We start from the raw sequence: 27,967 nt of genomic DNA, 5'->3' as shown, positions 1-27,967 counted from the left end.
TTTAATTGGCTGAGTCCTTGATCCCTAGCTATGCTGAGAGTGAACCCGATGTCTGTGTCGATAAGGCCATCAGTCACTCTTATTTCAATAGTCTCCTTCAGAACACAGTTCCAAAATGATGAGGCCTGTCTTAGCACTTCAGTTTCTTCATACTTGATGCAGTGTTCTGCAACTGCAGATTTTGTTGGTTGTTTAAGTCTGATGTGTCTTCTGTGTTCCTCAAATCTTTACTGCCTTACTGTATAGACATTGAATATGGTGAATGTCTAGTTTATGGAGCCTCAAGTCATCTTTCAATATAGATAATAGGGCTTGCATTTTCGGGGTTGGACTGAAAACATAGTTAATGTTATGTTGAGGCAGGATTTTGCCTATTTTGTTTGATACTTTGTGGCGTACCGCAGATGCACCACTGTTTTCTCATCCTCATTGTTTCCTGTCTGCTGGGCATATAATTTCTGCCTGAAGTCGTGTTGGATTTGTCTCTTTCTTCAAAATGTACTTAACATGGTTAAGCTCCCTGAAGCCTTCAAAATCAATGACATTATTTATTATATATTTTCCTCCAAACTTTTAAGCAAAGAACATCATCAAACCAGGTACTGATGTGCCCAACATCATGTTGCTGAAATCAGTACTGTGAATCCCACAAGTATGTGAACTTTAGAACTATGTAGAAGTTGCCCATAGTGATATACTTTCACGTAATTAATTACATTATGATAGTGATTTACTGCCGGGGCCATATAAGATTGAGTCTATCAGTACTGGTACATTATTAATATTAATAGCAAATTTTATTATTTTCCTTTTTTATTCTTGTATATGTGGTCTCGGCTTCTTCTGTGAAGTTATGGCTCGACATTCAGTATTGTTCTGTAAATTGTGTTTGAAGCTCAGGTGATTTGGGGTAGTGTTATGACATAGAAATTTTACTTTGTGGCTAGTCAGTGGATGAGGGTGTGATAACAGAGAGCAGGAGGGGTTAGCTATAGAAGAGGAAAATCTCTAAGGTTACGGGAGGCCAGTTGCTGAGGGTCAGGATTTTTTATGGCCACGTTTAGGGCTCACAGATGTAGTGGTATACGAAGTGGTCAGCTGTCTCTTTAAGATACATTTTTACATCACTGATATATTTTGTTCTGAACAAGCAGATATTAGATTAATGGATCTAGTAATTATGTTAAATCTAACAAAGCACAATAGCCATAACTGTTGTGAGCACCAAATAAGACAAGACAGTTTTTTTGACAAGTAATGCTTCATGCAGTATAGCTGAAATAGAAAACACTAAGAACTATCAAGCATTAAACTGTGAATAAAACTGACAGGAAGATGATGACTCTTCTCATGAATAGGATTGCCATGCAATGTTATTCATGATCTTAGAATATGAGCAGCTATATTACCACAACATTGAAGATAAATTCTTCTCAGGTTGACAGCCGAGTCAATGCGTTGTTCTCCAGCAACGTTTCAGCAAGTTTCTTACTTGCCATCTTCAGGCGAAGATGGCAAGTAAGAAACTTGCTGAAACGTTGCTGGAGAACAACGCATTGACTCGGCTGTCAACCTGAGAAGAATTTATCTTCAATGTTGTGGTAATATAGCTGCTCAGGCGAAGATGGCAAGTAAGAAACTTGCTGAAACGTTGCTGGAGAACAACGCATTGACTCGGCTGTCAACCCAAGAAGAATTTATCTTCAAGATTCGCCGAGAAAGCCTGCATTCTCATACACCACAACATTATTGCATTCGTAGTATGTATAATGCAGCCAGTCCTCTAAACTAAAACCAATAGTTAGTAAGATAGGCGCACCTACATGCCAGCTGGAAAAATACCTTAAACATATTCTTAGTGAATGTGTGGGGAAAAGCAAACACTACATTACAACTCCAATCACTTTGTACAACATTACAGCCAACTGCAACTATGGTCATCTTTGATGTGCTCTACTTTCTTATGAGATTTCCACTTCTGAATCGTGGAACTAATGACGGAAAAGTTTGACAATTGTTCCAATGAACTTTTTAGGCATATTCTGAGATCAATTTATTTGCTGTTTGATGGAAAACCTTTTGAAAAAACCAGTGGTGTGGCAATGGGTAGTCCACTGTTGCCCGTAGTGGCAAACCTATACATGGAATACTTTGAAGTAAAGCCTCTGGAATGCACCAATTCAAACTGAAGAGTATGAATTGATATGCCAACAATACATTTGTTGTGTGGCCACATGAGATGAGAAATCTGAAAAAATTCCTGGAACATTTAAGCTCTATCTACTGGAACATAACATTCATGATGGCACTTGAAAAAGATGACCAGCTTTCTTTCCTTGGTGTGTTCATTAAGAGAAAACCAGATGGATACCTGGGTGACAGGTTCATAGGATATCCATATACACTGTCTCCGGTGCCTCAAGCTGTGACCATTTATCACATAGGAAATTCGCCAAGGAGAGTCTTCCAAAGAATTACAATATCTGCAAATAGTTTTCTGAAGGAATGGGTACCCAAGATCACCAAATCACACAGGTATTGCAGTCAAAGTCAAGAACACCTGAGAAATGGGTTGTAACGAACAGAAAAAGGGAAGCCAAGGATTTCTTATCTGCCTTACACTGTCTCAATATTTGGGAAGATTGGTATATTCCTAAGAAGACATGGTATCCCACGTAATCTGCCTCTGTCAACTGAGATAAAAACTGTTCTTTGTATTGTTAAAGTGAATCCGGCCTCCGAAAGATGAGTGTGTACCACCTTCCATGCAAATGTTGCATGTCTTACATAGGGCAGACTATAAGGACAGTCAAAGAGAGAAGAAAGGAACACGAATAACACACCTCACTAAAACAACCACACAAACGAGCCATCGCTGGGTACTGCCCCAAATATTATAATCAAGAAATAAAATATGGTAAGACCAGTATTGTGGTGCAAATGCCAAGTTTCTAGGACAGTATAATTATGGAGCCTATCAAAAGAAACATGTCATAAAATATAATAATGAGGGATGGTGGTTTCAGTTTAAATAAGGCTTGGAGTCCAACACTCAATTTATCAAGCTCATGGTGGCCATCACATCACCACAGAGCTGGAAAATGATTACAGGTGTTTGTTTTACAGAAAGTAAGTGCGGGCTCTGAAAAACACAGGACAGTCCAAAGGGGATAGTTGGCATTGTGAGTTGAACTTTGCTATAAATAGCGGAACAAGTCTGGCTGGAGTTGGTGCAATGAGCATACATAACAGCAATACCCACAGAACCTGAAGACTGGGCCAGTTATTGAAATATTGTGCAAAAATGGAAACAACAACATGACGGTACACCCAGAAGTACATCATTTATGAAATATCTCACACAAAGGTCAACTGACTTTCTTTCAGTCAATATAAGTTGTGAGAGTTATGAACGTCAATCTTCACACTGACGTACAAAAAAAAACGAGAACAACATTGTCATGGGTGGTGCTTGTGTGGTACGCATTTCTGCCATTAAGCGTGTATAGTGCATGTCATTGGCAATTCAGTGCCACCTGGCTTGTTCTGATCACCTGCAGTGATTGTTTTTGCAGCTTGGAAATTTTGTTTACTACTTGGTAAAAATGCTGCTGAAACTGTTTTAATGATGAAAACAGCTTACCAAGATGACACTATGGGAAAAACTCATAGTGCATGAGTGGTTTGCTGCATTTAAAAATGGCGACGTGTGAGTTGATGACAAACCTCGATCTGGATGTCCATCAACTGTCTGAATCGGTGAAGACATTGAAAAAATTCGAGAACTTGTGTTCACAGACGGTCGGCAGACAACTGATCAACTGTCAGAGATTAGTGGATTTTCATGGAGCTCGGTTCAGCAAATTTTAACAGAAGATTTGGGAATGAAAAGGGTTGTCACCATCTGCCATCTGCACACACAGCCACCTCCGTTAGACAGTTTTTGGCTAAAAATGGCATGGTGTAGTGCCCTCAGAATTTTATGAAAGTCTGGTTGAACACACGTTATTTTAAAGCAAGGTGTAAGGATGAGCATGGGATACTGCACCCATTTATTGTTTGTGCAGATGAAACTGGAAGGAAGATAATTCGTTGGCGCTGGCAAGAATAAACAAATACGGCCCGGAAGCTCCGTGGCCGGCTGCAAAGCGTAATGTAGCATTGTATTGTTAAAAAACAAATGGAGAGACTCAAAATAGTGACTGTTTATTAAACGTTGAACTGCTGCTGAGAGTACATGGACTGGACATGGATAGTCAGCCACGACAAAAGTTTATGTATTGATTGTGTTTAAAAATGTGTAATTAACTGACTCTGGGTGACTGGTAATGTGTGAGCTTACGTCATAAAGTTTAGTTGTTTTTTGTACAAAGTGGAAATAAATATGTTCTGGTGCACTGAATGGTACTCCAAGAGTAGCGTATTTTTTTTAAATAAGAAGAGAGAGAGTGAAAATTTCCCCTTCCTAGCAGTGAAATCTTCGGAGAAGCATCTGGTGCTAGCAGAAGACATCAGTGCTGCAAGAAAGCAGAACCAGCATTCTTCAACAAGTAAGTCCACGAAAATGTTTAAGCCGCCTTCCACCGATGCCGGGTGAGCTACTACTGACCTTTGATTGTTTGTGAAATGTGAGGGGTTGTGGAAATAAGTGAGTGTACTTTTAATGATAACTAGATTAAAGGCAAAACAAAACCATGGTAAAAGAACATCAATCTGTACAGTCTGTTGGGGCTACAGGAATTGAAAAACAGGGGCAAGATTTAGGCGAATTAATGAGGTTTATCAAAGTGCAGTTTGAATCACAGAACACAAAACAGGATGAACTGAAAGCAGAATTAAACTCTAAGTTAGATTTGCAAAACACAAAACTAGAGGCTCAAGTTAATATCCTAAGTAATCAGATACAAGAATTGAAAAAATAATTGTCCGATTCCCTGAGTGAACAGACAAGTATTTTATTGAAGGATTTAGAACAAAGAAATGAAGCTCATCTAAAAGCGTTAGTTCAAAAATTAGAATATGATGGAGACTGTAAATGTAGTAATTTGGAAACACAATTTAACGAAAAATACGACTCTTTGAAAAATGTATGTAATGTTACATTTGATGTGGTTGAACGAGAATTAACTATGCTAAAAACCAATGTACAGAAACAATATAAGTTGCTCCCCCTAGTACAGGCACAAACTGCAGGGGGTCAAATCACAGGTGGAAACTGTAGAACAGAACTTCAAAGAAAAGTTAATGACTGCAGAGCTTATAAATTTGAATGGCTTGGATGAACAAGTAGAAGAATTAATAAGACAAAAGGTTGAAGAGAAACTAAGTGTTGATATCTCTTCACCTATAGTAACTTCTGATTTAGATAACACCAAGAAAGACTTAGAAACTTTGAGGAAAGAATTTAAGCTTATGCAGGACAAACTAGAGAAAGGCACAGTTTCCCAAAATACTATATTAAATAAGGACATGATAACCGATTTGCAATGGGGATCAAATTCAGGCTTGTCGAGACAGTTTCCTCAATTCAAATCAGACAGGGAGGTACACCCCACCAGTTTCTTAAAACGGTTTAACCAAGCCATACCTAAAAGTTGGGAGGATGCTAAGAAAATAGAGTTTGCAGTAGGTTATTTGGAGAGTGAAGCTTCAGAATGGGGCACAGTAAATATTGAAAACTTCACAGCTTGGGAAGATTTTCAGAGAAAGTTAAAGGAAAAATATTGGTCTTCAAGTGCACAAGAGAAGTTGATCTCAGATTTGTGGGATCCTAAATACTATAATAATGCCTGGGGTACAATGTGTAAGTATTTTGACTGGCATTTGACAAGGGTTAAATATTTCGATTGACCAATGGAAGAAGAGGGATTAGTTAGGAATTTAATAAGACATCTACCTACTTATGCTAGAAAAGATATTCTATGCAGTTGGTGGAAAACGGTGGAGGAACTGTTATCCTTTGTAGATGCACTCGATGCAATCAATAAAGACAGGAACGAGAACTTGCATGCGCAAGAAAATCCGAATTTTACGTGGAATAATATGAATCATAATAATCAGTCAAAGCATTATGAATCCAACCTTGCCAGAGTCCACCAACCTAGCAGGAATGTAAATAGAGGGGGTTGCTCACGAGGACCATTAATGTCCAACCTCTGGTAACTATGCAGGAATTTATGCCCAGCAACAGTTGTGGAACAGGGGGTAATGCAGTTCCAACATTTGGAAATCGTCCCATGGTTGCTATCCATGAGGAAAATGTGGAGCGATCTGGACCCAGAGCTGGGGCCCAGGTCGTCGAAATACACTGAGAGGCTTAAATAAGAGGGTACAGGTTTCCTTTATGCATAAAGTACCTACCAAGAAGTGGTACTTGCTGGAGGAAATGAACAAAATAACTACACCACCACAACCTATTATAGCAGGAGAGATAGAAAACCACAAAGTAGGCACATTCATCAATTCTGGTAGTGAAGTATCACTTATTTCTAAGGAATACTTTAATATATTAAAATCTAAAAGTAATTTACCTGTTTTACCAGTACCTGGGGTATACAAAGATGGTATAACTGGAAAGAAGAGTAAGGTTGTTAAATACAAAAGCTTGGCACACTGCCATATAAGTCATATGATGTTTCGACAACCTTTGCTAGTAGTGGAAGACATAAACAGAGATGGATTGTTTGGTTTAGACTGGTTAACCGAGTTTAATGTTATACTAAATTTCGACGAGAACTGTATTTATGTGGGGGAACCCAAGAATAAACATTGCATTAAGTTTGTGACGGACAGCAATGTGTATAAACAAGCATCTGAACACCAAAGATTACAATTAGCCGCGTCAGCTTGGTTGTCTCCAGAGATAGAGTTAACTAATACTTCATGTCCACAAGGCGACCTTCACAAAAAGATAAGTGAATGTGAAGTGTTAAATATTGAATAGCAAATGGATTTAGACAGAATTTTGACTAAATACCATTCAATATTTTCAGAGAATCCAGCTACTGTTAGCAGTTATGTTTGCAAATTTAAGATTAAGGACAAGACTCCATTTTTTGCAAACCATACCCTATACCTATAAGTCTTAAAGAAGCGGTTAGGGAGGAGATTAATAAGATGATTGATAAAGATATAATAGAAAGAAGTATGAGTGTCTATAATAATCCCTTAGTAGTAGTGAAAAAAGCTACAGGTGGGGTGAGATCGGTGCTAGATGCACGCACTCTCAACTGTAATATTGAAACCGAAAGAGATCGTCCGGTTAATATAGATGAATTATTAACTAAATTTAAGGATGCCCAGTATTTTAGCTCCGTTGATCTGACGGATGGGTACTGTCAAATCGGGTTACATCCAGATTCAAAAAAGTATACTGCTTTTTTGTCTGACAGAAATTCTTACCACTTTAATGTACTACCTTTTGGACTAAATATATCAGTATCAGTATTTATAAGAGCACTTGATAAGGCTATTGGACAAGAGTTATTGAAAGAACTAGTTACTTATGTGGATGATATCTTGATTATTTCACCAATAAACAGTAACCTGTAAGCATGAGATAAAACTAACCGGGTAACATTCTAACAGGAGATATAATATGATGGTACTGTTAAGGAAGAGTGATACCTAGATGACATAAACTGAACACGTGTATGAAATATAGAGTGAAGTGACTAACTGAATAACTATTTGATTATTGTGTATATAATTTCTATTTTTACAGAATGTTGTATATTTTTTGTAAAGTGTGATGTGATTGGGGAGGGTTTATATCTAATTTTGAAAGGTGTTGGTAGCATAGGCACAGACGCGACCTACACACCACGTCTCCCATATAACCCTTGCAAACAAGTGTGACTGGTTCTTCATCATTTGCCATTCGACAGGAGTTGCTAAGATCTTTTCTTCGGGGACTTCAAAGGCGACGGTGAGAATGTCCGTACCACAGGAGACGCCGAACATCATATTTCCTCCGGCTTCTCACTTAAGTACCGGCGAAGTGGGGATCCTGGGGAAGGAGGGTGGGAAGGGTTTCCTGTCTTTGGGCCTGTCTTATTTCTTTCTTCAATCTTAGCAACCAATTCTTTTATTTCCTTTCTTACTTCCCTTAAGAGTATCAATCTATCTTTCCCTCTGTCCACATTCATAAACTTCTATCACAGAAGTCCTTCTCTTTTCCGTGATTTCTATAAATCTTCAACTAAGAACCTTAGTGGGCCGAAGAATCAGGATGCACGAACACACTTCCACACTCACAAAGACGCAGACAAGTAATACACAGGGAGATGTAACAACCGTCACAGATAAGGGGGGAAGTAGTGCTCAGGAAGGGCTTGAGCATATGTGCTAAGTAATGACAGTTGCACATCTCAAGTGAAATGGTATAGTAAGCTTAAGTTAAAGAACAAGGGGGGACGAAGTGTATATCCACCTGTGTTCATAGCTATAGTAGCACAAAGTAATATGAATAGAGATAAAAAGAAATAGATATTAAGCCAGAGGTATCGAATCAAATAAGTTTCGGGTGAATAATAGGATTGTGCAGACCGAATAGCCTGAGGAAAAGAAATAAAGTTACCACCATGGACGAAACACATTTAGTTATTAAGGCTATATAAGTGAGCTGTAAGCAATGAGTAAGCGAAGAATTTGGTAGGCTGAAGGACTCACGAGGAGGAAAGGACAGGTAGATAGAAATTTTACCAGGAAATTTTAAATAAAATAATGTGCAGAGGAGTACGGAAGATGCAAGACTATGAATCATTGTTAGAGAAGATAGGGAGGGAGCATCCGGCATAGATAAAATGAGAGAAAGAGGGGCACGTAGGCAGACCCAGAGGAGGCTGACCTATACTGTGTGGGCAGGGGCATCAAAAAGGGGATTGACCTGTACCATAGTTTAGTATAAATGGAAGGGGCTTACCTACCCGAGGATATGTTTTCATAGCATCAACCCTTACATAGATTGGAACCCAAAGGAAAAGGGTGGTACAGTGACCTGAGATTGTAGTGGAAAGTTTCCCCTGATAAATATGAATTCTAATATTTTTTTAAATAGAACAGACGAGTCCTGCAAGAGGAGATAGAAAAAAAGAGAAAACCCCCAGTAAAACTAATTTTTTTCAGACCTGGAAAACCGGTGGTTATCATTGCAACAGCTTCTTAAAAAGAAAAAAGTAAAGACTCTACTCAGAATAACGCCTGAACTTTGAAACTGGCTAAGAGGAGGGATTTATTTTGGCTCAATCCTGGAAGCAAGAGTAGATAAATCTATTGGAAATAGCTAATAATTGTTGTACTATTAGTTTACCACACTACTATGTCTATGTAAGATATTACCAACAGCTTAATGAAATACCGGAGATGGAAGAGAGTTTTTGTACCTAATGTTTTTATGTAGTACAAAGTAACAAAATAAGTGTCAAGAAAAAAAAATAGACATCAGCACTGCAAGAAAGCAGAACCAGCATTCTTCAACAAGTAAGTCCACGAAAACGCTTAAGCTGTATAGAGAGCGCTTTACATTACACTGGGCCACCGCAATGGTTCCATGCACCTTACTCACCTGACCTGGCTCCATGCGACCTTTTCTTATTTCCATGCATGAAAGGCCACCGATTTGACAACACTGAAGAAGTCAAGAAAAAATGAGGGAGCAACTATCAGCCATTTCTAAAGATGACTACAAAAAATGTTTTAAACACTGGAAGCACCAGTGGGACAAATGTACTAGTTGTAATGGAGAGTATTTTGAAGAGGATTACGTTGTTTTGTAAGTAATTTGAAAATATATAGTTTTTAAAAAACAATTCTTCCTTTTTTTGGTATCCCCTCTATAAACTACAATTCTAATCAGACAATCAGTTACTTTAATTTCTGTTGGTCTTAATAAACTAACTGAAAATATTTTGTCAGTTTTGTCTGCTGACCACAATAATTTCAAAGTTGGCATCTTTTAGCATTCAGGATTTGACAGTCTTTTCAGCTGTAGTATGAAAAGCACAGAATGAAGAGCCAGTCAGTAGCCAGAGGGAGGGAGGTGTGGTGTTTCTTTTTATGTATTGGTTTTTATATGTTATGAAGGCAGGCTGGAGTTAGTGTCATTCTGGCTGCTTCACAACTGAAAAATTATTTACGCCAGTGACTCTGTTGTGGTACTTCTTGCAGTTAGTCTGCCTGATACGATGTTTTTATATTAAAAGACATCACCAACACAAAAAATTCAAGATATACAGCTGCATTTATTATTGGAGGTGACTTCTGTTAATTATTTTTTGGCTTTTATGAAAATGCAATGCTCAGGAGATTCTCGCAATTTCATTAAGTGGGGATTGTAAAAATTTTACTGAACTCACTTCACTCAAATATGATTCAATATTGGAAAAACTGATTACTTTTACTGTTTCAAAGGAATAACCACTAATCACGAGAATTCTCCTACATTTAAATTTATTTTTATTTGTCAAAATTAACAAATACTCAGATATCTGTTATGACTCTGGGCCATTATCATTTACAACAATGGCACTGACCTCTGTGCCAATGTTCCCTATAAAATTTGCATAAGGTGTTGAAATATATCACTCCATCAATACAGGAGTTGTTACAGAAAAACATTAGCCACATTTTTAGGTAATATTTGATTATATTCAGGCTAAATATTACATGAAACTTACATGTTTTTGTGCCTCGTCATAAAATGGCTTCTTACACTACCAAGAAACAAAAAGGAAGAGCGCAATCCTTTTTCAAAAGGAAGCGAGTTTGCAATTACATTCACAGATCATATTAATTGAGTCAGTTTTAGTATATTTGCGAATTTATTCAATATATTTTTTGTCACTTTATGTGGAGTACCACCACAGAGGGAGGAGGAGGAGGAGAAGGAGAAGGAGAAGAAGAAGAAGAAGAAGAAATGGATATGGAACTCCTCTTTTTGTTGCACAGGCCATAATTCATGTCTGTAATTATACCTACTTCCATGCTTAAATAGGGTCTTCTCCTTGAAGAGATCGTGTTTCTACAACTCTAAAAGGTGAACTCCTGCGTCTTCTATGCCACATAGGTCTCCACTGAGAAATCCTACAAATGATTTTCCCTACGATATGCGTTCCCCTCTCCCTTGTCCCAGGAGTTGTTGGATGGACTGAGTAGCTTAGCAGTGCCTGACGCCCATTTTAAATTATTTTCTTTTCACATCTTTTGATAACATGCAGTAGGAAGGGTGAAACAAGCATTGTGAAGCCAACTTTTATAGAAGAAGAAATCTCATACTCGAATTCTGATGGCTCGGAGTCAAAAAAACTCTAGACTTATTATTGGGCCCAGCCTGTGCAACACCAATAATGCAAGCAGAAGACATTAAAAACCAACTGGGGAAAAAAGCCACACCAAGTTTGGGATACAATGGAATCAATGTTAATTAATATCTGGATGAAGTCTGAATATCCATCAACTGAATAAAATATAAAACTGAAAGTGATAGCAAAAAGTTATGTGAGGAGCACCTGCTCTCTCATATTAAACACACAGACCAGAATCTAATGCTGAAACCCCATTTTCTGAGTGTAAACACATCAATGAATGTAAGGTGATTCTGTATATTTCTTACCGATTTGCTGTCTGCATCAGGAAACAGGAAGTACAAAATGGGCAATAAGTAGTCATGTGACAATGGTGCATCCCTAGAGCCCCCTTTTGATAGTTGGTGTTGCACCTTGGCTTTGCGGATTACTTTAGAAATAGTTGGAACTCTTGACTCTGTTATTGCACTCAGGGACGAGCTCAAATTGATATTTTCTGAAAATACAGGAGAAATGTTATACAGAACAGAGTAAGTTATTCAGTTTGTTTCTTTATACAAAAACAAAAACTTTTAAATACATATGAAGCAATCAAAAAATTAATCAAATAAAATAAAAAATTTTCCATTTAGGCAGCAACAACTACTACAACAACAGTGCAGCAAGTGTACCATTTCCATTTCATATAAATACTACATTGTTATTTCTCGTTCACATGCCTGAACCTGTTAATGGTTATTATACAGAATAAAAATTTTACCACACAGGGAAATCACTTATTATTTCTGTGTAAGGCCCCAATTACCACACTAATTATTCAGAAGAGAATAAGAATGGAACTGTGACAAAATGGCCATCAGCTGTATCATTTTTTGAGACATTCATTAATATTTATTTTCACAAACTTGTATTTCTGTGACTTATTTGTACAATAATCTACTTAGGCAGAAGTACAGACCACCCAAACCATCAGTTGGTTTCTGCACATGTTACACTACCTCAGTTAATCGGAAAACACAGAAAACAGACAGCTATGCAGCTCAGCAGCATTAGTTGAAACAAAGGAAAGGAGTAGCTTTGAAAAACCAAACAGAGAAAGCAGCAGAGGATCAAATAAGCTAAGCAGAAATTGTGTGGAGATAATAAATATAATTGACAAAAGGTGGAAATATAAAGCACAGGGAATGAAGGAAGAAAAAGGGGGAAAACAAACATGTAAGTTTGAAATTGATAGAAAATGCAAAATGCCAAAGCAGGAATGGCTAGAGAAGAAACAAGAACTGTAGAAACATTCATGACTATGAGAAAGGTATGTGCCACCTATAGAAACATCATTGGAAGCTTTAGAGAAAACAGAAGCATTCGTATGAATATTAAGCACTCAGGTGGTAAGCCAGTATTGTGTAAAGAAAAGTTGAAAGGAACAAATAGGAGGGCTATAAAAAGGAAAAAAAAATTGCTTATGCAAGCAGTTGTGCACTTTGACATTCACTGACAGAGCTGCTTGGTGTCCTCCTGAGGGATATCATGCCAAATTCTATCCAATTGGTGTGTCAAATAGCCCAAATCATAAGCTAACTTCATGGCCCTGCTCATAATTCTTCAAATGTTTTCCGCTGAGGAGAGATCTGGCAACCTTGCTGTCCAAGGTAGGGTTTGGTAAGCATAAAGACAAGCAATAGAAGCTCTTGCCATGTGTGGGTGGGCATTATCTTGCTGAAATTTAAGCACAGGGTGACTTGCCAAGAAGAGCAAAAACATGTGGTGTAGAATATCATCAACGTACCGCTGTGCTGCGGATGACAACCAAAGTGGTCCTGCTATGGAACGAAATGGCACACAGATCATCACTCTGGTTGTCAGGTCGTATGGTGGGTGACAGTCAGGTTGGTACTACATCACTGTCCAGGTTGTCTCCAGACGCATCTTCACTGGTTTTGAGGGCTCATTTCAGACTGGAACTCACCAATGAAGACAACTGTACTCCAGTCAATGAGATTCCAGGTCAAAGACGTGTCTGGAGACACTCCAAAGGTTGGATGGCACCCGAATGTCACCAGCCATATGGCCTGACAACCAGTAGTGATGGTCTGGGGTGCCATTTCATTTCATAGCAGGACCCCTTTTGGCTGTCATCCGTGGCACCCATACGGCACAGTGGTACACCAATAATATTCTTAATCCTATTTTGTTTCCTTTAGTGGCAAGCCATCCTAGCCTTAAATATCAGGCAGATTATGCCCACCCACACGTGGCGAGAGTTTCTACTGCTTGTCTTCATGCTTGCCAAACCTTAACTTGGGCAGCAAGGTCACCAGATCCATCCCAGTAATTTCCAAGAATGTTTGCCTATTGAAGCCGCAGACTCCGAATGATAGGTATTGAATGTTTTATTCTAAATAGATCACACAACTGTGGTGGTAAGCATTATGGTAAACTGTTTGTGAGTTGCTAGGGAAACCTAAATGATTTATGTCAGTAGTGAGTTGGGATGTCTGCTGTCTTAGATGTTTCTTCAACTGATTGCCTCAAGTGGAAGAATCTAATTCCACACTTATGTAATGTAGAAAATGGTTTGAATTTTTGTTGTAAATGTGGACTAATACTAGATGACAAAAGGAGAGACTGTAGACTGGGGTGTGGCGAAGTCTATAAAAGTTCATAAGAAGAGTTCTGATAGTGAAATACCTTTACAATTTCATTGTGGAAACTGTGGTACATGAATGAATATCAGGAAGAATACATGGCCTGACTATTCAAAATTATCTATCCAGATCAGGATAATCCTTGTATCTTGCTGGATTACAGACTACGTCCTGCGAGCAACATCATCGGAAACTGATTTATCTAGCAGAACCATATGTGATTATTTCAGGTTTTGCAGAGAAGTGTGTTATGTAATAGTGTTGAACAACAGTGTACCAATCGGTGGACCAAATAAAGTTGTTGAAGTGGACGAGTCACACATGGAAAAAAGGAGAAACAAGAGAGGACAACCTTTAAAGAATGAAATCAAACATATATGGGAATTAGGTGGTATAGAACGAGAGTCTGGGAAGTGCTTTGTGGTTAGAGTATTCTCCAGAGTCAAGGTGGTTTTAGTTGGTTTGCTAAAGCACTTTATACTGCCCAGCAACAAAGTGATTACAGATGGCTTTCAGTCCTACAAGACATTGAAAGCAGAAGGATTCAACCACAAGTCTGTGAACCACTGTGTACAGTATGTGTCTTCCGATGATTCAGTGGGCACATGCATAACATCGAGTGGCTGAGGAAGTCAGCAAAATCTTCCATTAAAAGAGGAGGGCATCCAGGAGGAAGAGACCAACTCTACTTGTTTCAGTATCTGTATTTCCATAACTTGTGCTTGCAAGGAAAAGTTCATGCATGTGACACTCTACCCCTATTTTTGCTCGACATAGGCAGAGTCTATCCAGGTTATGACAAAAAGGGAATGCTTCCCACAGCATACACATCAATGGACTTTCTCATGATGACAATGTCTACGAATAGTGAAGTGAGTCATTTCCTTTGTAATTACAAGTATTTTAATCAACACTCTTCTTTTGTCATTGCTGTAGTGGCCACTGCAAACATTGCTAATAACACTAGACATCACATTCACGTGATCGAATCAGAACCGCCATTCAATGTCAATAAAGCAAGTGGCTTCAATAGGCAAACATTCTTGGAAATTATGTCTGTCCCCAGCTGAGAATGTTTGGCACATTCTGGACAGGGTCTTCAAACCAGATCAGGATTTTTATGATCTAATGAGCCAATTGGACAGAATAGGGCATGATATTCCTCAGGAGGGCATCCAACAACTCTAACAACAGCCAAAATTCCCTCAGCTCTCGAGAAGGATGTAATAATTCTAATTCCAAAGAACGTAGATGCTGACAGATGTTAATATATCCAAAGTTATCTGTTTTATATGTGAGGCAGCAAAATACTGGCACAAATTACTTACAGAGGAATGGAACAATTACTAGAAGCCACCTAGGGGAAGATCAGCCTGGGTTTCACAGAAATGTAGTAACATGTGAGGCAACACTTAACCTACAAGTTATCTTAGAAAATTGGTCAAAGTAAAGCAGAAATACATTAATAGCATCCATAGAATTACAGAAGTCTTTTGACAATACGTCTAGAGAACATTCATTGAAACTGTTAAGGGAACAGGGATAAAACACTGGATGTGAAAGGTTATCAGCAATTAGTACATAAAACCAGACTTAAGTTACGAAAACTGAAGAATATGAAAGGGAAGTATTGAGAAAGAAGTGAAGCAGTATTGCGGCATATCTCCCACATTATTTGACTTGTGGAGAAAATCAAAGAGAGATTTGGCAGGAGAATTAAAATTCAGGGAGAAGAAATGAAAACCTCAGGATTTGCAAGTGACAGTGTAATTCTGTCTGAGATCACAAAGGACTTGGAAGGTCAGTTGAACGGATTGGATAATGTTTTGAAATTACACATTTCTCTTGATGGGGCATCCATAACAGTTATTCATCATCAATGATAAAATCAACTACAGCTTTAGGACTGTAGTGATTTTATCATCAATCTTGAAAAGAGTTAATAAGATGACTATGAAAAAAGGTAAAACTAGAGTACTGAAATTTAATCTCAGCCAGGCAATGAAATGGGAATCAGACTAGGAAATGAGACCCTAAACATATTCATGAGTTTTGTTACTTGGACAGCAGAATAACTAACATTAGCTGAAATAGAAAGGATTCAAAATGCAGGCTGGCAAAAGCAAGAAATGCATATCTGAGAAAGAGGAAAATGTTAACATCTAAAAGAAAGTGTTATGAAGTCTTTTCTGAAGGTGTCTGAAGTGCAGTGTATGAAAATAGTGCATGGATAAAAAACAGTTCTGACAAAAAGAGCATACAGAAGAATGCTGAAGATTAGATGGTTGTTTGGATTACTGACAAGGAGTTACTGGGCAGAAAAGAAATTTATCTCAGAACATGACTAAAGAATGGATAGGTTGATGGGACACATTCTAAGATGTCAGGGAGTTTGCAGTTTAGTATTGGAGGTACACATGTGGGGTAAAAACTGCAGAGGGACCAAGGCTTGACTACAGTAGAGATACAGTAGAGAGGTTTAAACAGATGTAAGTTGCAGCTGTTATTCAGAAATAAAGAATCTTGCACAGGTCAAGCTATCATGCAAAACTATACCAAACTAGCCTTTGGACTGTAGACCACAACAGAAATGTCATATAGACATATGCCCTATTGTAAATAGTTTCTGAGATAGAACACATGTAATATCACTTTTGTACGATTTCTGGAATCGCTCGAAACCTGCACCCTCCAGTGAAAAAATGTCACAGTACAAATTTAAACTACATTCAGTTTCCTACAGTAAAAGGACCTATTCATGATTCTCTAGGATTTACAGTTCGTGCAAAGATAGTGTGAGGATACAGAAAATATGACAGATGTGCTGTAGCTTAGGTACACTTTGTAGCCCAATTTGAAGTAGTTTCCTGACCGGATGAGACACAAGTGTCCTATATCGAACTCGTCTCAGCTTCCTCTACACCACCATCATACGTTGTGGATAATAATGATGGTTGAATAACACAGAAAATAAGTAACAAAGTATTATTACACACATTCTATCTACAAAACCATTCACAATAGGGCATATGTCCATATGAAGTTTTTAGTCCAGAATCACTTACATTATTACCCCCTCAGCCTGTACCTTTCCTCATGTATATGATGCCATCATTAGAGAGGAGATGGGGTGGATGGGAGGATACCTCTAAAAACTAAATGGAATTGATGGAAAGATCAAAACAACATAAACTGCCCTTGGGCTTGTTTCCACATAAAAATCAATGGTTATCATTGCAAGTAAGAAATTATTTGTGATAATGCTGTGTAGGTGTGCTGTGAAATTTAACATCCACTTTCTTAAAGACAGAGGGCCATAAAAAAGCTCAACTATAAAATCAAATACTAGACTATCTAAAAAATAAGAACTAAGATCAAGTCAGTTGAACGAAATTTGTTCATTTCATACATGATATACAGTAGTACTAATAACCACTAATATAATTCTAGATTTATGCAAAAAAGGACAACTGGACAGAAAATACATTTTGACAAGATTCAACACAAATAAAATTCCCATTCTGCAAAGCATTTCATGCACTGCACTAGAAGCCAACAAAGAATAACAGGACCACAGAATTAGGCTTACATTAGCTTCTAGATCAGTTTATACATTCAAGCAACATAAAAGAGATTCATTGTAATGTACCTGCAGTGGCAACATCTATTATGTCTCCCAAGAGGTCTCTCGCTGTGCTTTTGCAGAGACAGAACTGCAAGAATTCGTCAAAGTGCTCTCCCAGCAAACAATTTGGACGTTCCACCATGCGGACTCCTACAGACCACTCAGGTGCTCGACATGGTTCCAGGTCTGAATAACTTTCACTGTCCACTACAGCTGCCTCAGCCAACTGTGGCCACCGAGCATACAACTGCAGTTCACTGCCAAATGAAACGAAATGAGTAATGGTTAGACGCATATTAAAGTAATTTTACATCCTCTAACCAAAAAGCATATTTTTGTAACTGTTTTAAATTCAATAAGGAAGTGTAAATAAATGTAATCATGAACTAAATAAACACTACTTATGATAAAGAAACAGACAATTTATTTGAAGGTCACTGCAATTTATCAAATGAATTCATGAATTTACATATGTACCCCACACATCTTGGTATTGTGTGGTGAAGGTACATAATGCACCATAATTTTTTTCTCCTTCCTATTTAATTTGAGAATGGTATGTGGTAAGAAAACTTCTCAGTATCCCTCTGTGGAAGACCAAGTATATGAAACTTTACCCTCACAATAACAGGTAAGGTATAACCAGAGAAAGTAATACGCTTCTAAGTCACATTGGAATGACAGCAGCTCTTGGAAGTTTCAGGGCAAAACTGTCCATGACATTCAGTGTTATTTTTGCGGCATGTCCCATAGGAGCTTGATGAGAATTTCTGCATTGTTCTTTTGATGGCCAAACCATACAGTAACAAATCATACAGATCTTCTTTGAATGTTGTCTTTCTCCTTACGTAAATCCAGCTTGGTCTGGGTTCTAGACTGCCTTTTGTCCATTAAGCAACATCTGCTGCTTTCAATTCCACTCTTACTTATTTCTAAATCTGTCAGTTTTGCATCCATGTAGATGATTGAAAATAGATTACATACAGTGTTTCTCTTCAATGAAATTAATTTGAAGTTAGAGTTGAGTATTTCTAGTTTAGTTTTATCATATATTGTTTTGGTGCCGTTGTCATCAGAGAGTGCCAGGACAGAACAATGACTTACATAGGAACTAATCGTTTTAGGATAACTGCTTGGTTACATAATTATCTCCATGTAAGATTAAAATATAGCTATTCTCTATTTTTCTTTTCTTTCAGACCACTAAGATTAGTCAAAACCGTATTTTGACTTGAAGCGTATCTCACCAGAAAACAGAACTTAAGCTAAATGTATGGTACAGATACATATAATGTTGCTGATGGTGAAAAAAAATGTGAATATGAATAATAATGAATCTTTGATCACATACAACATTTCAGTGTAAGAGAACATTGGAATTAAAACCACTGAAAGTAATTGAGAATGATGCAAAAATAAGAGCTGTCCATAACAACTCGAGATACATGTCAGCAACTAAATGTATTTTAGGGGAAACCATAATTAGTTCAGTCTCATACTCAGTAGGATACAAAGGTGAATATTATTTTCTGTATCTGAAAACAGCCAATCATAATATAAAATAAATCCATCACAATGTGAAAGAAATGTGTTGATCTTAAAAATTTGGTTTCCCTTACCTGACAGGATCAAAAGTTGCCCCAAATGGCAATTTTCCTAATTCCTTGACACCAAGTGTTTGACCATTTAAGAAATCAAAATCAGGAGGTTCTTGTGTCCACTTGTTACTAGTCCAATCAGTCAGAATATAAGTGAACTGAACTGATATTGTCACTGGTTCTGTTGACATGGCGCTTGTTATCTTAGATTTGAAGACATTAAGCAAACCTGGCAAAGGAATTCATAACATCAGTTTCAGTTGCAAATTACACAAAGTAATTTCTTATTTTTTTAGAAAATCAGTCCATGTGAAAATAACTGAGAAATTTATTACAATCTAGAAATATGGTATATTGTCACTGCTGTGATTTGTGAGATATTGAATATAAACCAGACACCATCAAACAGAATGAGAATCCTTAAGTCTTCTTGATGAAACTCCACACCAGCTCTCCCCTCAGCTTGAAAATGAGGGAATGATTAAATGAATATAGCACAACTAATGAAAATTTGCAACAGACCAGAACTTGAACCCAGATTTACTGCTTTCCATGAGCAGTTGCTTTAATGATTATGCTACCTGAGCATGTCTCCATGCCTTACTCAATCTTTCATTGTCACTGACATGCCTACCTATGATTTCTGAACACTGCAATCAGAAGTTCTACCATCAAATATATGAGATTAGGACCACTAGGGTTATGCTCATGATGCAGCCTCGCTGCTTGCATATCGCTGGTAGAGAACAGCGATGATGAAACAAGACCATTGAGCAGTATCAGGTACTTGGTGAGCAGCATAGTTGGTCATCATACTGTTCACTACAAACTGTGGCAAGCAAGGATATCAAAATAGTTTGTGTTTCAATCACTGACCATTACTAACAGTCCTGAAGCTAGTGATGTGGTTGTTTCAAGGTCATCCCAGCTTAGCCATTGTTTAAAGAACTGTTGGTCATTTATGCACATTCTCAGGAATCGCACACCTAAATCAATAGTGTGCAAACCACTCTGAAGTTTCTGACAGAGGGTACTTCAAACTGTAGCACATATTACTGTTTTTCCTCATTCCTTCCCATATGGAGCAGGCAGAAAATGACAAATTAAATACCACTGTGCACCCTGTAACTACCCCAATGTTGTCTTAACAATTCCCACAGGACTGATACTAAAGAGAGCCATGACATGGTACTCAATATTGGTCCTTGAAATTTTGGAAGCTGTTTTTCAGGGGACGCCGTCTATCATAGAGTGCCTGCCATTTCAGTTTTTTCAGCTTTTCTTTGGTACTCTCCCATAGGCCAAATAACCCTGTGACCTTTTGTGCTACCTTGTTTTGTATATGTTCAATATCTACCAATGGTTCTGTATGGTACAGTTTCCATGCACTTGAACAGTATTCTAGGGTGGGTTATGCAAGTGTTTTTTTAAACAATCTACTTTATAGACAGACGGCAGTTTCCCATTATATTACCAACAAAAAAATTATGATACACAGACAGAAGTATCGGTTATGAGCTTAAGAGAGAATCTGAAGAGTGAAAACTAGAAGGAATAATTTTAAACAGACACCTCGTTTAGCTGTTTTTGAAATCAAAGCAATCTGAGACCAGGAATATGAAGATCATTGTAAATGAAATGTAGGAAAATACAGATTGCTACTTACCATAAAGAAGACATGTCGAGTTGCACACAGGCACAATTAAAAGACACTTACATAAAGCTTTCGGTCACAGCCATCCTCAGTAAAAGAGAGAGGCGTGCACACACACAAGCAAGCACACCTCACTCATTCAGGACCACTAACTCCAGCATCTTCAGCTGGAATGCAGCTGTCACATGAGATGCAAGCAGGAATCTGTACATCTACATCTACATCTACATGATTACTCTGCAATTTACATTTAAGTGCTTGCCAGAGGATTCACTGAACCAGAATCATACTATCTCTCTACCATTCCACTCCCGAACAGCGCACGTGAAAAACGAACACCTAAAACCTTTCTGTTGGAGCTCTGATTTCTCTTATTTTATTTTGATGATCATTCCTACCTATGTAGCTTGGGCTCAACAAAATATTTTCGCATTCGGAAGAGAAAGTTGGTGACTGAAATTTCGTAAATAGATCTCGCCGTGACAAAAAACGTCTTCGCTTTAATGACTTCCATCCCAACTCGCGTATCGTATCTGCCACACTCTCTCCCCTATTACGTGATAATACAAAACGAGCTGCCCTTTTTTGCACACTTTCGATGTCCTCCGTCAATCCCACCTGGAAAGGATCCCACACCGCGCAGCAATATTCTAACAGAGGACGAACGCGAGTGTAGTGTAAGCTGTCTCTTCAGTGGACTTGTTGCATCTTCTAAGTGTCCTGCCAATGAAATGCAACCTTTGGATTGCCTTCCCCACAATCTCTTCGCGAACAGCTGAGTGTGTTGATGGCCGCGGTCAGCCGTCTTCAGGCTGCTGCCTCGGAGTGTAGCGGCAGTGGAGAGTCTGGTGCGTCGCATGGTGCACCCCAGGTGTTAGATGCTTACCCCACTGTCCCTGCTGTCGAGACATCTTCGCGGGTACCGGGCGCGGCTGGGCCACCCTCTCCCCAAGGGGAGTGGCGGGTTCAGCGGCGTTCGCGGCGCACGAGGCGGAGGGTCAATGTGGAGGCTGGCCGTGTGGCATCGCCCGTTCTGCCTGTGAGTGGACATGTGGCTGCTCCTTCAGCAAGGTCCGAGCAGGCACACGGGGGGAGGGGTTTATTAGTTATTGGGAGCTCCAACGTTAGGCAGGTGATGGAGCCCCTTAGGGAAATAGCGGAAAGGTCGGGGAAGAAGGCCAGTGTTCACTCTGTCTGCTTGCCGGGGGGTCTCATCCGAGATGTGGAGGAGGCCCTACCGGCGGCGATAGAGAGCACTGGGTGCACCCGACTGCAAATTGTTGCTCATGTCGGCACCAATGACTCTTGCCGTCTGGGTTCAGAGGTCATCCTCAGTTCGTACAGGCGGTTGGCGGAGTTGGTGAAGGTGGAAAGCCTCGCTCGCGGGGTGGAATCAGAGCTAACTATTTGTAGTATCGTTCCGAGAACCGATCGCGGTCCTCTGGTTTGGAGCCGAGTGGAAGGCTTAAACCAGAGGCTCAGACGATTCTGCGGAGAGCTGGGGTGCAAATTTCTCGACCTCCGCTATCGGGTGGAGAAATGTAGGGTCCCCCTGAATAGGTCAGGCGTGCACTACACGCCGGAAGAGGCTACGAGGGTAGCGGAGTACGCCCATATAGTACTAGGAACAGAAAGTTGGCTGAAACCAGACGTAAACAGTAATGAAGTCCTAAACTCTGATTGGAATGTATACCGCAGAGATAGGCTGGACAGTGAAGGGGGAGGCGTGTTTATAGCGATAAGAAGTGCAATAGTATCGAAGGAAATTGACGGAGATTGGAATTGTGAAATGATTTGGGTGAAGGTCACGGTTAAATCAGGCTCAGACATGGTAATTGGATGTCTCTATAGGCCCCCGGGCTCAGCAGCTGTTGTGGCTCAGCACCTGAAGAATAATTTGGAAAATATTTCGAGTAGATTTCCCCACCATGTTATAGTTCTGGGTGGAGATTTTAATTTGCCGGATATAGACTGGGAGACTCAAACGTTCATAACGGGTGGCAGGGACAAAGAATCCAGTGAAATATTTTTAAGTGCTTTATCTGAAAACTACCTTGAGCAGTTAAACAGAAAACCGACTCGTGGCGATAATATATTAGACCTTCTGGTGACAAACAGACCCGAACTATTTGAATCAGTTAATGCAGAACAGCGAATCAGCGATCATAAAGCGGTTACTGCGTCGATGATTTCAGCCGTAAATAGAAATATTAAAAAAGGTAGGAAGATTTTTCTGTTTAGCAAAAGTGACAAAAAGCAGATTACAGAGTACCTGACGGCTCAACACAAAAGTTTTGTCTCAAGTGCAGATAGTGTTGAGGATCAGTGGACAAAGTTCAAAACCATGGTACAATATGCGTTAGATGAGTATGTGCCAAGCAAGATCGTAAGAGATGGAAAAGAGCCACCGTGGTACAACAACCGAGTTAGAAAACTGCTGCGGAAGCAAAGGGAACTTCACAGCAAACATAAACATAGCCAAAGCCTTGCAGACAAACAAAAATTACGCGAAGCGAAATGTAGTGTGAGGAGGGCTATGCGAGAGGCTTTCAATGAATTCGAAAGTAACGTTCTATGTACTGACTTGGCAGAAAATCCTAAGAAATTTTGGTCCTATGTCAAAGCGGTAGGTGGATCAAAACAAAATGTCCAGACACTCTGTGACCAAAATGGTACTGAAACAGAGGATGACAGACTAAAGGCCGAATTACTAAATGTCTTCTTCCACAGCTGTTTCACAGAGGAAGACTGCACTGTGCTTCCTTCTCTAGATTGTCGCACAGTTGACAAAATGGTAGATATCGAAGTAGACGACAGAGGGATAGAGAAACAATTAAAATCGCTCAAAAGAGGAAAGGCCGCTGGTCCTGATGGGATACCAGTTCGATTTTACACAGAGTACGCGAAGGAACTTGCCCCCCTTCTTGCAGCGGTGTACCGTAGGTCTCTAGAAGAGCGAAGCGTTCCAAAGGATTGGAAAAGGGCACAGGTCATCCCCGTTCTCAAGAAGGGACGTCGAACAGATGTGCAGAACTATAGACCTATATCTCTAACGTCGATCAGTTGTAGAATTTTGGAACACGTATTATGTTCGAGTATAAGGTCTTTTCTGGAGACTAGAAATCTACTCTGTAGGAATCAGCATGGGTTTCGAAAAAGACGATCGTGTGAAACCCAGCTCGCGCTATTCGTCCACGAGACTCAGAGGGTCTTAGACACGGGTTCACAGGTAGATGCCGTGTTTCTTGACTTCCGCAAGGCATTTGACACAGTTCCCCATAGTCGTTTAATGAACAAAGTAAGAGCATACGGACTATCAGATAAATTGTGTGATTGGATTGAGGAGTTCCTAGATAACAGAACGCAGCACGTCATTCTCAATGGAGAGAAGTCTTCCGAAGTAAGAGTGATTTCAGGTGTGCCGCAGGGGAGTGTCATAGGACCGTTGCTATTCACAATATACATAAATGACCTGGTGGATGACATCGGAAGTTCACTGAGGCTTTTTGCAGATGATGCTGTGGTGTATCGAGAGGTTGCAACAATGGAAAATTGTACTGAAATGCAGGAGGATCTGCAGCGAATTGACGCATGGTGCACGGAATGGCAATTGAATCTCAATGTAGCGAAGTGTAATGTGATGCGAATACATAGAAAGATAGGTCCCTTATCATTTAGCTACAAAATAGCAGGTCAGCAACTGGAAGCAGTTAATTCCATAAATTATCTGGGAGTACGCATTAGGAGTGATTTAAAATGGAATGATCATATAAAGTTGATCGTCGGTAAAGCAGATGCCAGACTGAGATTCATTGGAAGAATCCTAAGGAAATGCAATCCGACAACAAAGGAAGTAGGTTACAGTACGCTTGTTCGCCCAATGCTTGAATACTGCTCAGCAGTGTGGGATCCGCACCAGGTAGGGTTGATAGAAGAGATAGAGAAGATCCAACGGAGAGCAGCGCGCTTCGTTACAGGATCATTTAGTAATTGCGAAAGCGTTACGGAGATGATAGATAAACTCCAGTGGAAGACTCTGCAGGAGAGACGCTCAGTAGCTCGGTACGGGCTTTTGTTGAAGTTTCGAGAACATACCTTCACCGAAGAGTCAAGCAGTATATTGCTCCCTCCTACGTATATCTCGCGAAGAGACCATGAGGATAAAATCAGAGAGATTAGAGCCCACACAGAAGCATACCGACAATCCTTCTTTCCACGTACAATACGAGACTGGAATAGAAGGGAGAACCGATAGAGGTACTCAGGGTACCCTCCGCCACACACCGTCAGGTGGCTTGCGGAGTACGGATGTAGATGTAGATGTAGATGTAGATTATCTATGTGGTCTTTCCAACTGAAGTTGTTCGTAATTTTAACACCCAGGTACTTAGTTGAATTGACAGCCTTGAGAGTTGTACTATTTATCGAGTAATCAAATCCCAACGGATTTCTTTTGGAACTCATGTGGATCACCTCACACTTTTCATTGTTTAGCGTCAACTGCCACCTGCCACACCATACAGCAATCTTTTCTAAATCGCTTTGCAACTGATACTGGTCTTCGGATGACCTTACTAGACGGTAAATTACAGCATCATCTGCGAACAACCTAAGAGAACTGCTCACATTGTCACCCAGGTCATTTATATAGATCAGGAACAGCAGAGGTCCCAGGACGCTTCCCTGGGGAACACATGATATCACTTCAGTTTTACTTGATGATTTGCCGCCTATTACTACGAACTGTGACCTTCCTGACAGGAAATCACTAATCCAGTCACACAACTGACATGATAACCCATAGGCCCGCAGCTTGATTAGAAGTCGCTTGTGAGGGATGGCGTCAAAAGCTTTCTGGAAATCTAGAAATATGGAATCCACTTCAGATCCCCTGTCGATAGCGGCCATTACTTCATGAGAATAAAGAGCAAGCTGTGTTGCACAAGAACGATGTTTTCTGAAACCATGCTGATTACGTATCAATAGATTGTTCCCTTCGAGGTATTCATAATATATGCTTCAAAACCCTACTGCAAACTGATGACAATGATATGGGTCTGTAGTTCAATGGATTACTCCTACTACCCTTGTTAAACACTGGTGCGACCTGCGCAATTTTCCAATATGTAGGTACAGATCTATAGGTGAGCCAGCGGTTGTATATGATTGCTAAGTAGGGAGCTATTGTATCAGCGTAATCTGAAAGGAACCTTATCAGTATACAATCTGGACCTGAAGACTTGCCTGTATCAAGTGATTTGAGTTGCTTCGCAACCCCTAAGGTATCTACTTCTAAAAAACTCATGCTAGCAACTGTTCGTGTTTCAAATTCTGTAATATTCCATTTGTCTTCCCTGGTGAAGGAATTTCGGAAATCTGCGTTCAATAACTCCGCTTTAGCGGCACAGTCGTCGGTAACAGTACCATCGGCACTGTGCAGCGAAGGTATTGACTGTGTCTTGCCACTTGTGTACTTTAAATACGACCAGAATTTCTTTGGATTTTCTACCAAATTTCGAAACAATGTTTATTTGTGGAAACTATTAAAGGCATCTCGCATTGAAGTCCGTGCCAAATTTCGCGCCTCTGTAAATTTTAGCCAATCTTCGGGGTTTTGTTTTCTTCTAAACTTCGCATGCTTTTTCCGTTGCCTCTGCAACAGCATTCGGACCTATTTTGTGTACCATGGGGTATCAGTTCTATCTCTTACCAATTTATGAGGTATGAATCAATTGCTGTTGCTACTGTTTTTGAATTTGAGCCACATCTCATCTACATTTGCATAGTCAGTTCGGAAACAATGGAGATTGTCTCTTAGGAAGGCTTCTAGTGACACTTTATCCGCTTTTTTAAATAAAATTATTTTGCGTTTGTTTCTGGTGGATTTGGAAGAAACGGTATTGAGCCTAGCTACAATGACCTTTTGATCACTAATCCCCCCATCAGTCATGATGCTCTCTATTAGCTCTCGATTGTTTGTGGCTAAGAGGTCAAGTGTGTTTTCACAACCATTTACAATTCACGTGGGTTCGTGGACTAACTGATTGAAATAATTTTCACAGAAAGCATTTAGGACAATCTCGAAAGATGTTTTCTGCCTACCACTGGTTTTGAGCAAGTATTTTTGCCAACATATCGAGGGAAGGTTGAAGTCTCCACCAACTATAACCGTATGAGTGGGGTATTTAATTGTTACGAGACTCAAATTTTCTCTGAACTGTTCAGCAATTATATCATCGGAGTCTGGGGGTCGGTAGAAGGAGCCAATTATTAACTTAGTTCGGGTGTTAAGTATAACCTCCACCCATAGCAATTCGCACAGAGTATCTACTTCGACTTCACTACAAGATAAACCACTACTGACAGACACAAACACTCCACCATCAATTCTGCCTAATCTATCTTTCCTGAACACCATCTGAGACTTTGTAAAAATTTCTGCAGAACTTATTTCAGGCTTTAGCCAGCTTTCTGTACCTATAACGATTTCAGCTTCTGTGATTTCTAGTAGCGCTTGAAGCTCAGGGACTTTCCCAGCGCAACTACAACAATTTACAACTACAATTCCAACTGTTCCTTGATCCAAGCACACCCTGTATTTGCCATGCACCCTTTGAGATTGCAGCCCACCCCTTACTTTCCTGAGGCCTTCTAACCTAAAAAAGTGCCTAGTCCATGCCACGCAGCCTCCGCTACCCATGTAGCCGCCAGCTGAGTGTAATGAACTCCTGACCTATTCAGCGGAACCCGAAACCCCACCACCCTATGGCGCAAGTAACTGAATCTGCAGCCAACACAGACACAGTCGCAAAACCATCTGAGCCTCTGAATCAGACCCTCCACCCGGCTCTGCACCAAAGGTCCGCAGTCGGTTCTGTCAACGATACTGCAGATGGTGAGCTCTGTCTTCATCTCGTGACCAAGACCGGCAGCCTTCACCAAATTAGATAGTGGCTGGAATCCAGAGAGAACTTCCTCAGTTCCAAAGCAACACACGTCATTAGTGCCGACATGTGCCACCACCTGCAGCTGGCTGCACCCTGCGCTCTTCATGGCATCCGGAGGGACCCTTTCCACATCAGGAATGACTCCACACGGAGTGCACACTGGATTTCTTCCCCTCCTTAGCCACCATATCCCTA

At 39.8% G+C, this 27,967-nt stretch overlaps 1 protein-coding gene across 1 annotated transcript in view; it reads right to left on the bottom strand.

Moving 5' to 3' along the window:
* Positions 1–27,967, bottom strand: part of LOC126335151 (rab3 GTPase-activating protein catalytic subunit) — a 471,879-nt gene that overhangs the window by 414,439 nt on the left and 29,473 nt on the right. Inside the window, exons 4-6 of the mRNA XM_049998120.1 lie at positions 19,193–19,400; positions 17,598–17,830; positions 11,612–11,799 (exon numbers count right to left, since the gene is read on the bottom strand). Coding sequence (XP_049854077.1) covers positions 11,612–11,799; positions 17,598–17,830; positions 19,193–19,400 — 629 coding nt within the window. The remainder of the gene's footprint in view (positions 1–11,611; positions 11,800–17,597; positions 17,831–19,192; positions 19,401–27,967) is intronic.

Source organism: Schistocerca gregaria, chromosome 2 (assembly GCF_023897955.1).
Source record: "Schistocerca gregaria isolate iqSchGreg1 chromosome 2, iqSchGreg1.2, whole genome shotgun sequence".
NCBI lineage: Eukaryota > Metazoa > Arthropoda > Insecta > Orthoptera > Acrididae > Schistocerca > Schistocerca gregaria.
Note: the sequence above shows the minus strand (reverse complement) of the source record. Positions and strands in the feature narration are given on the sequence as shown.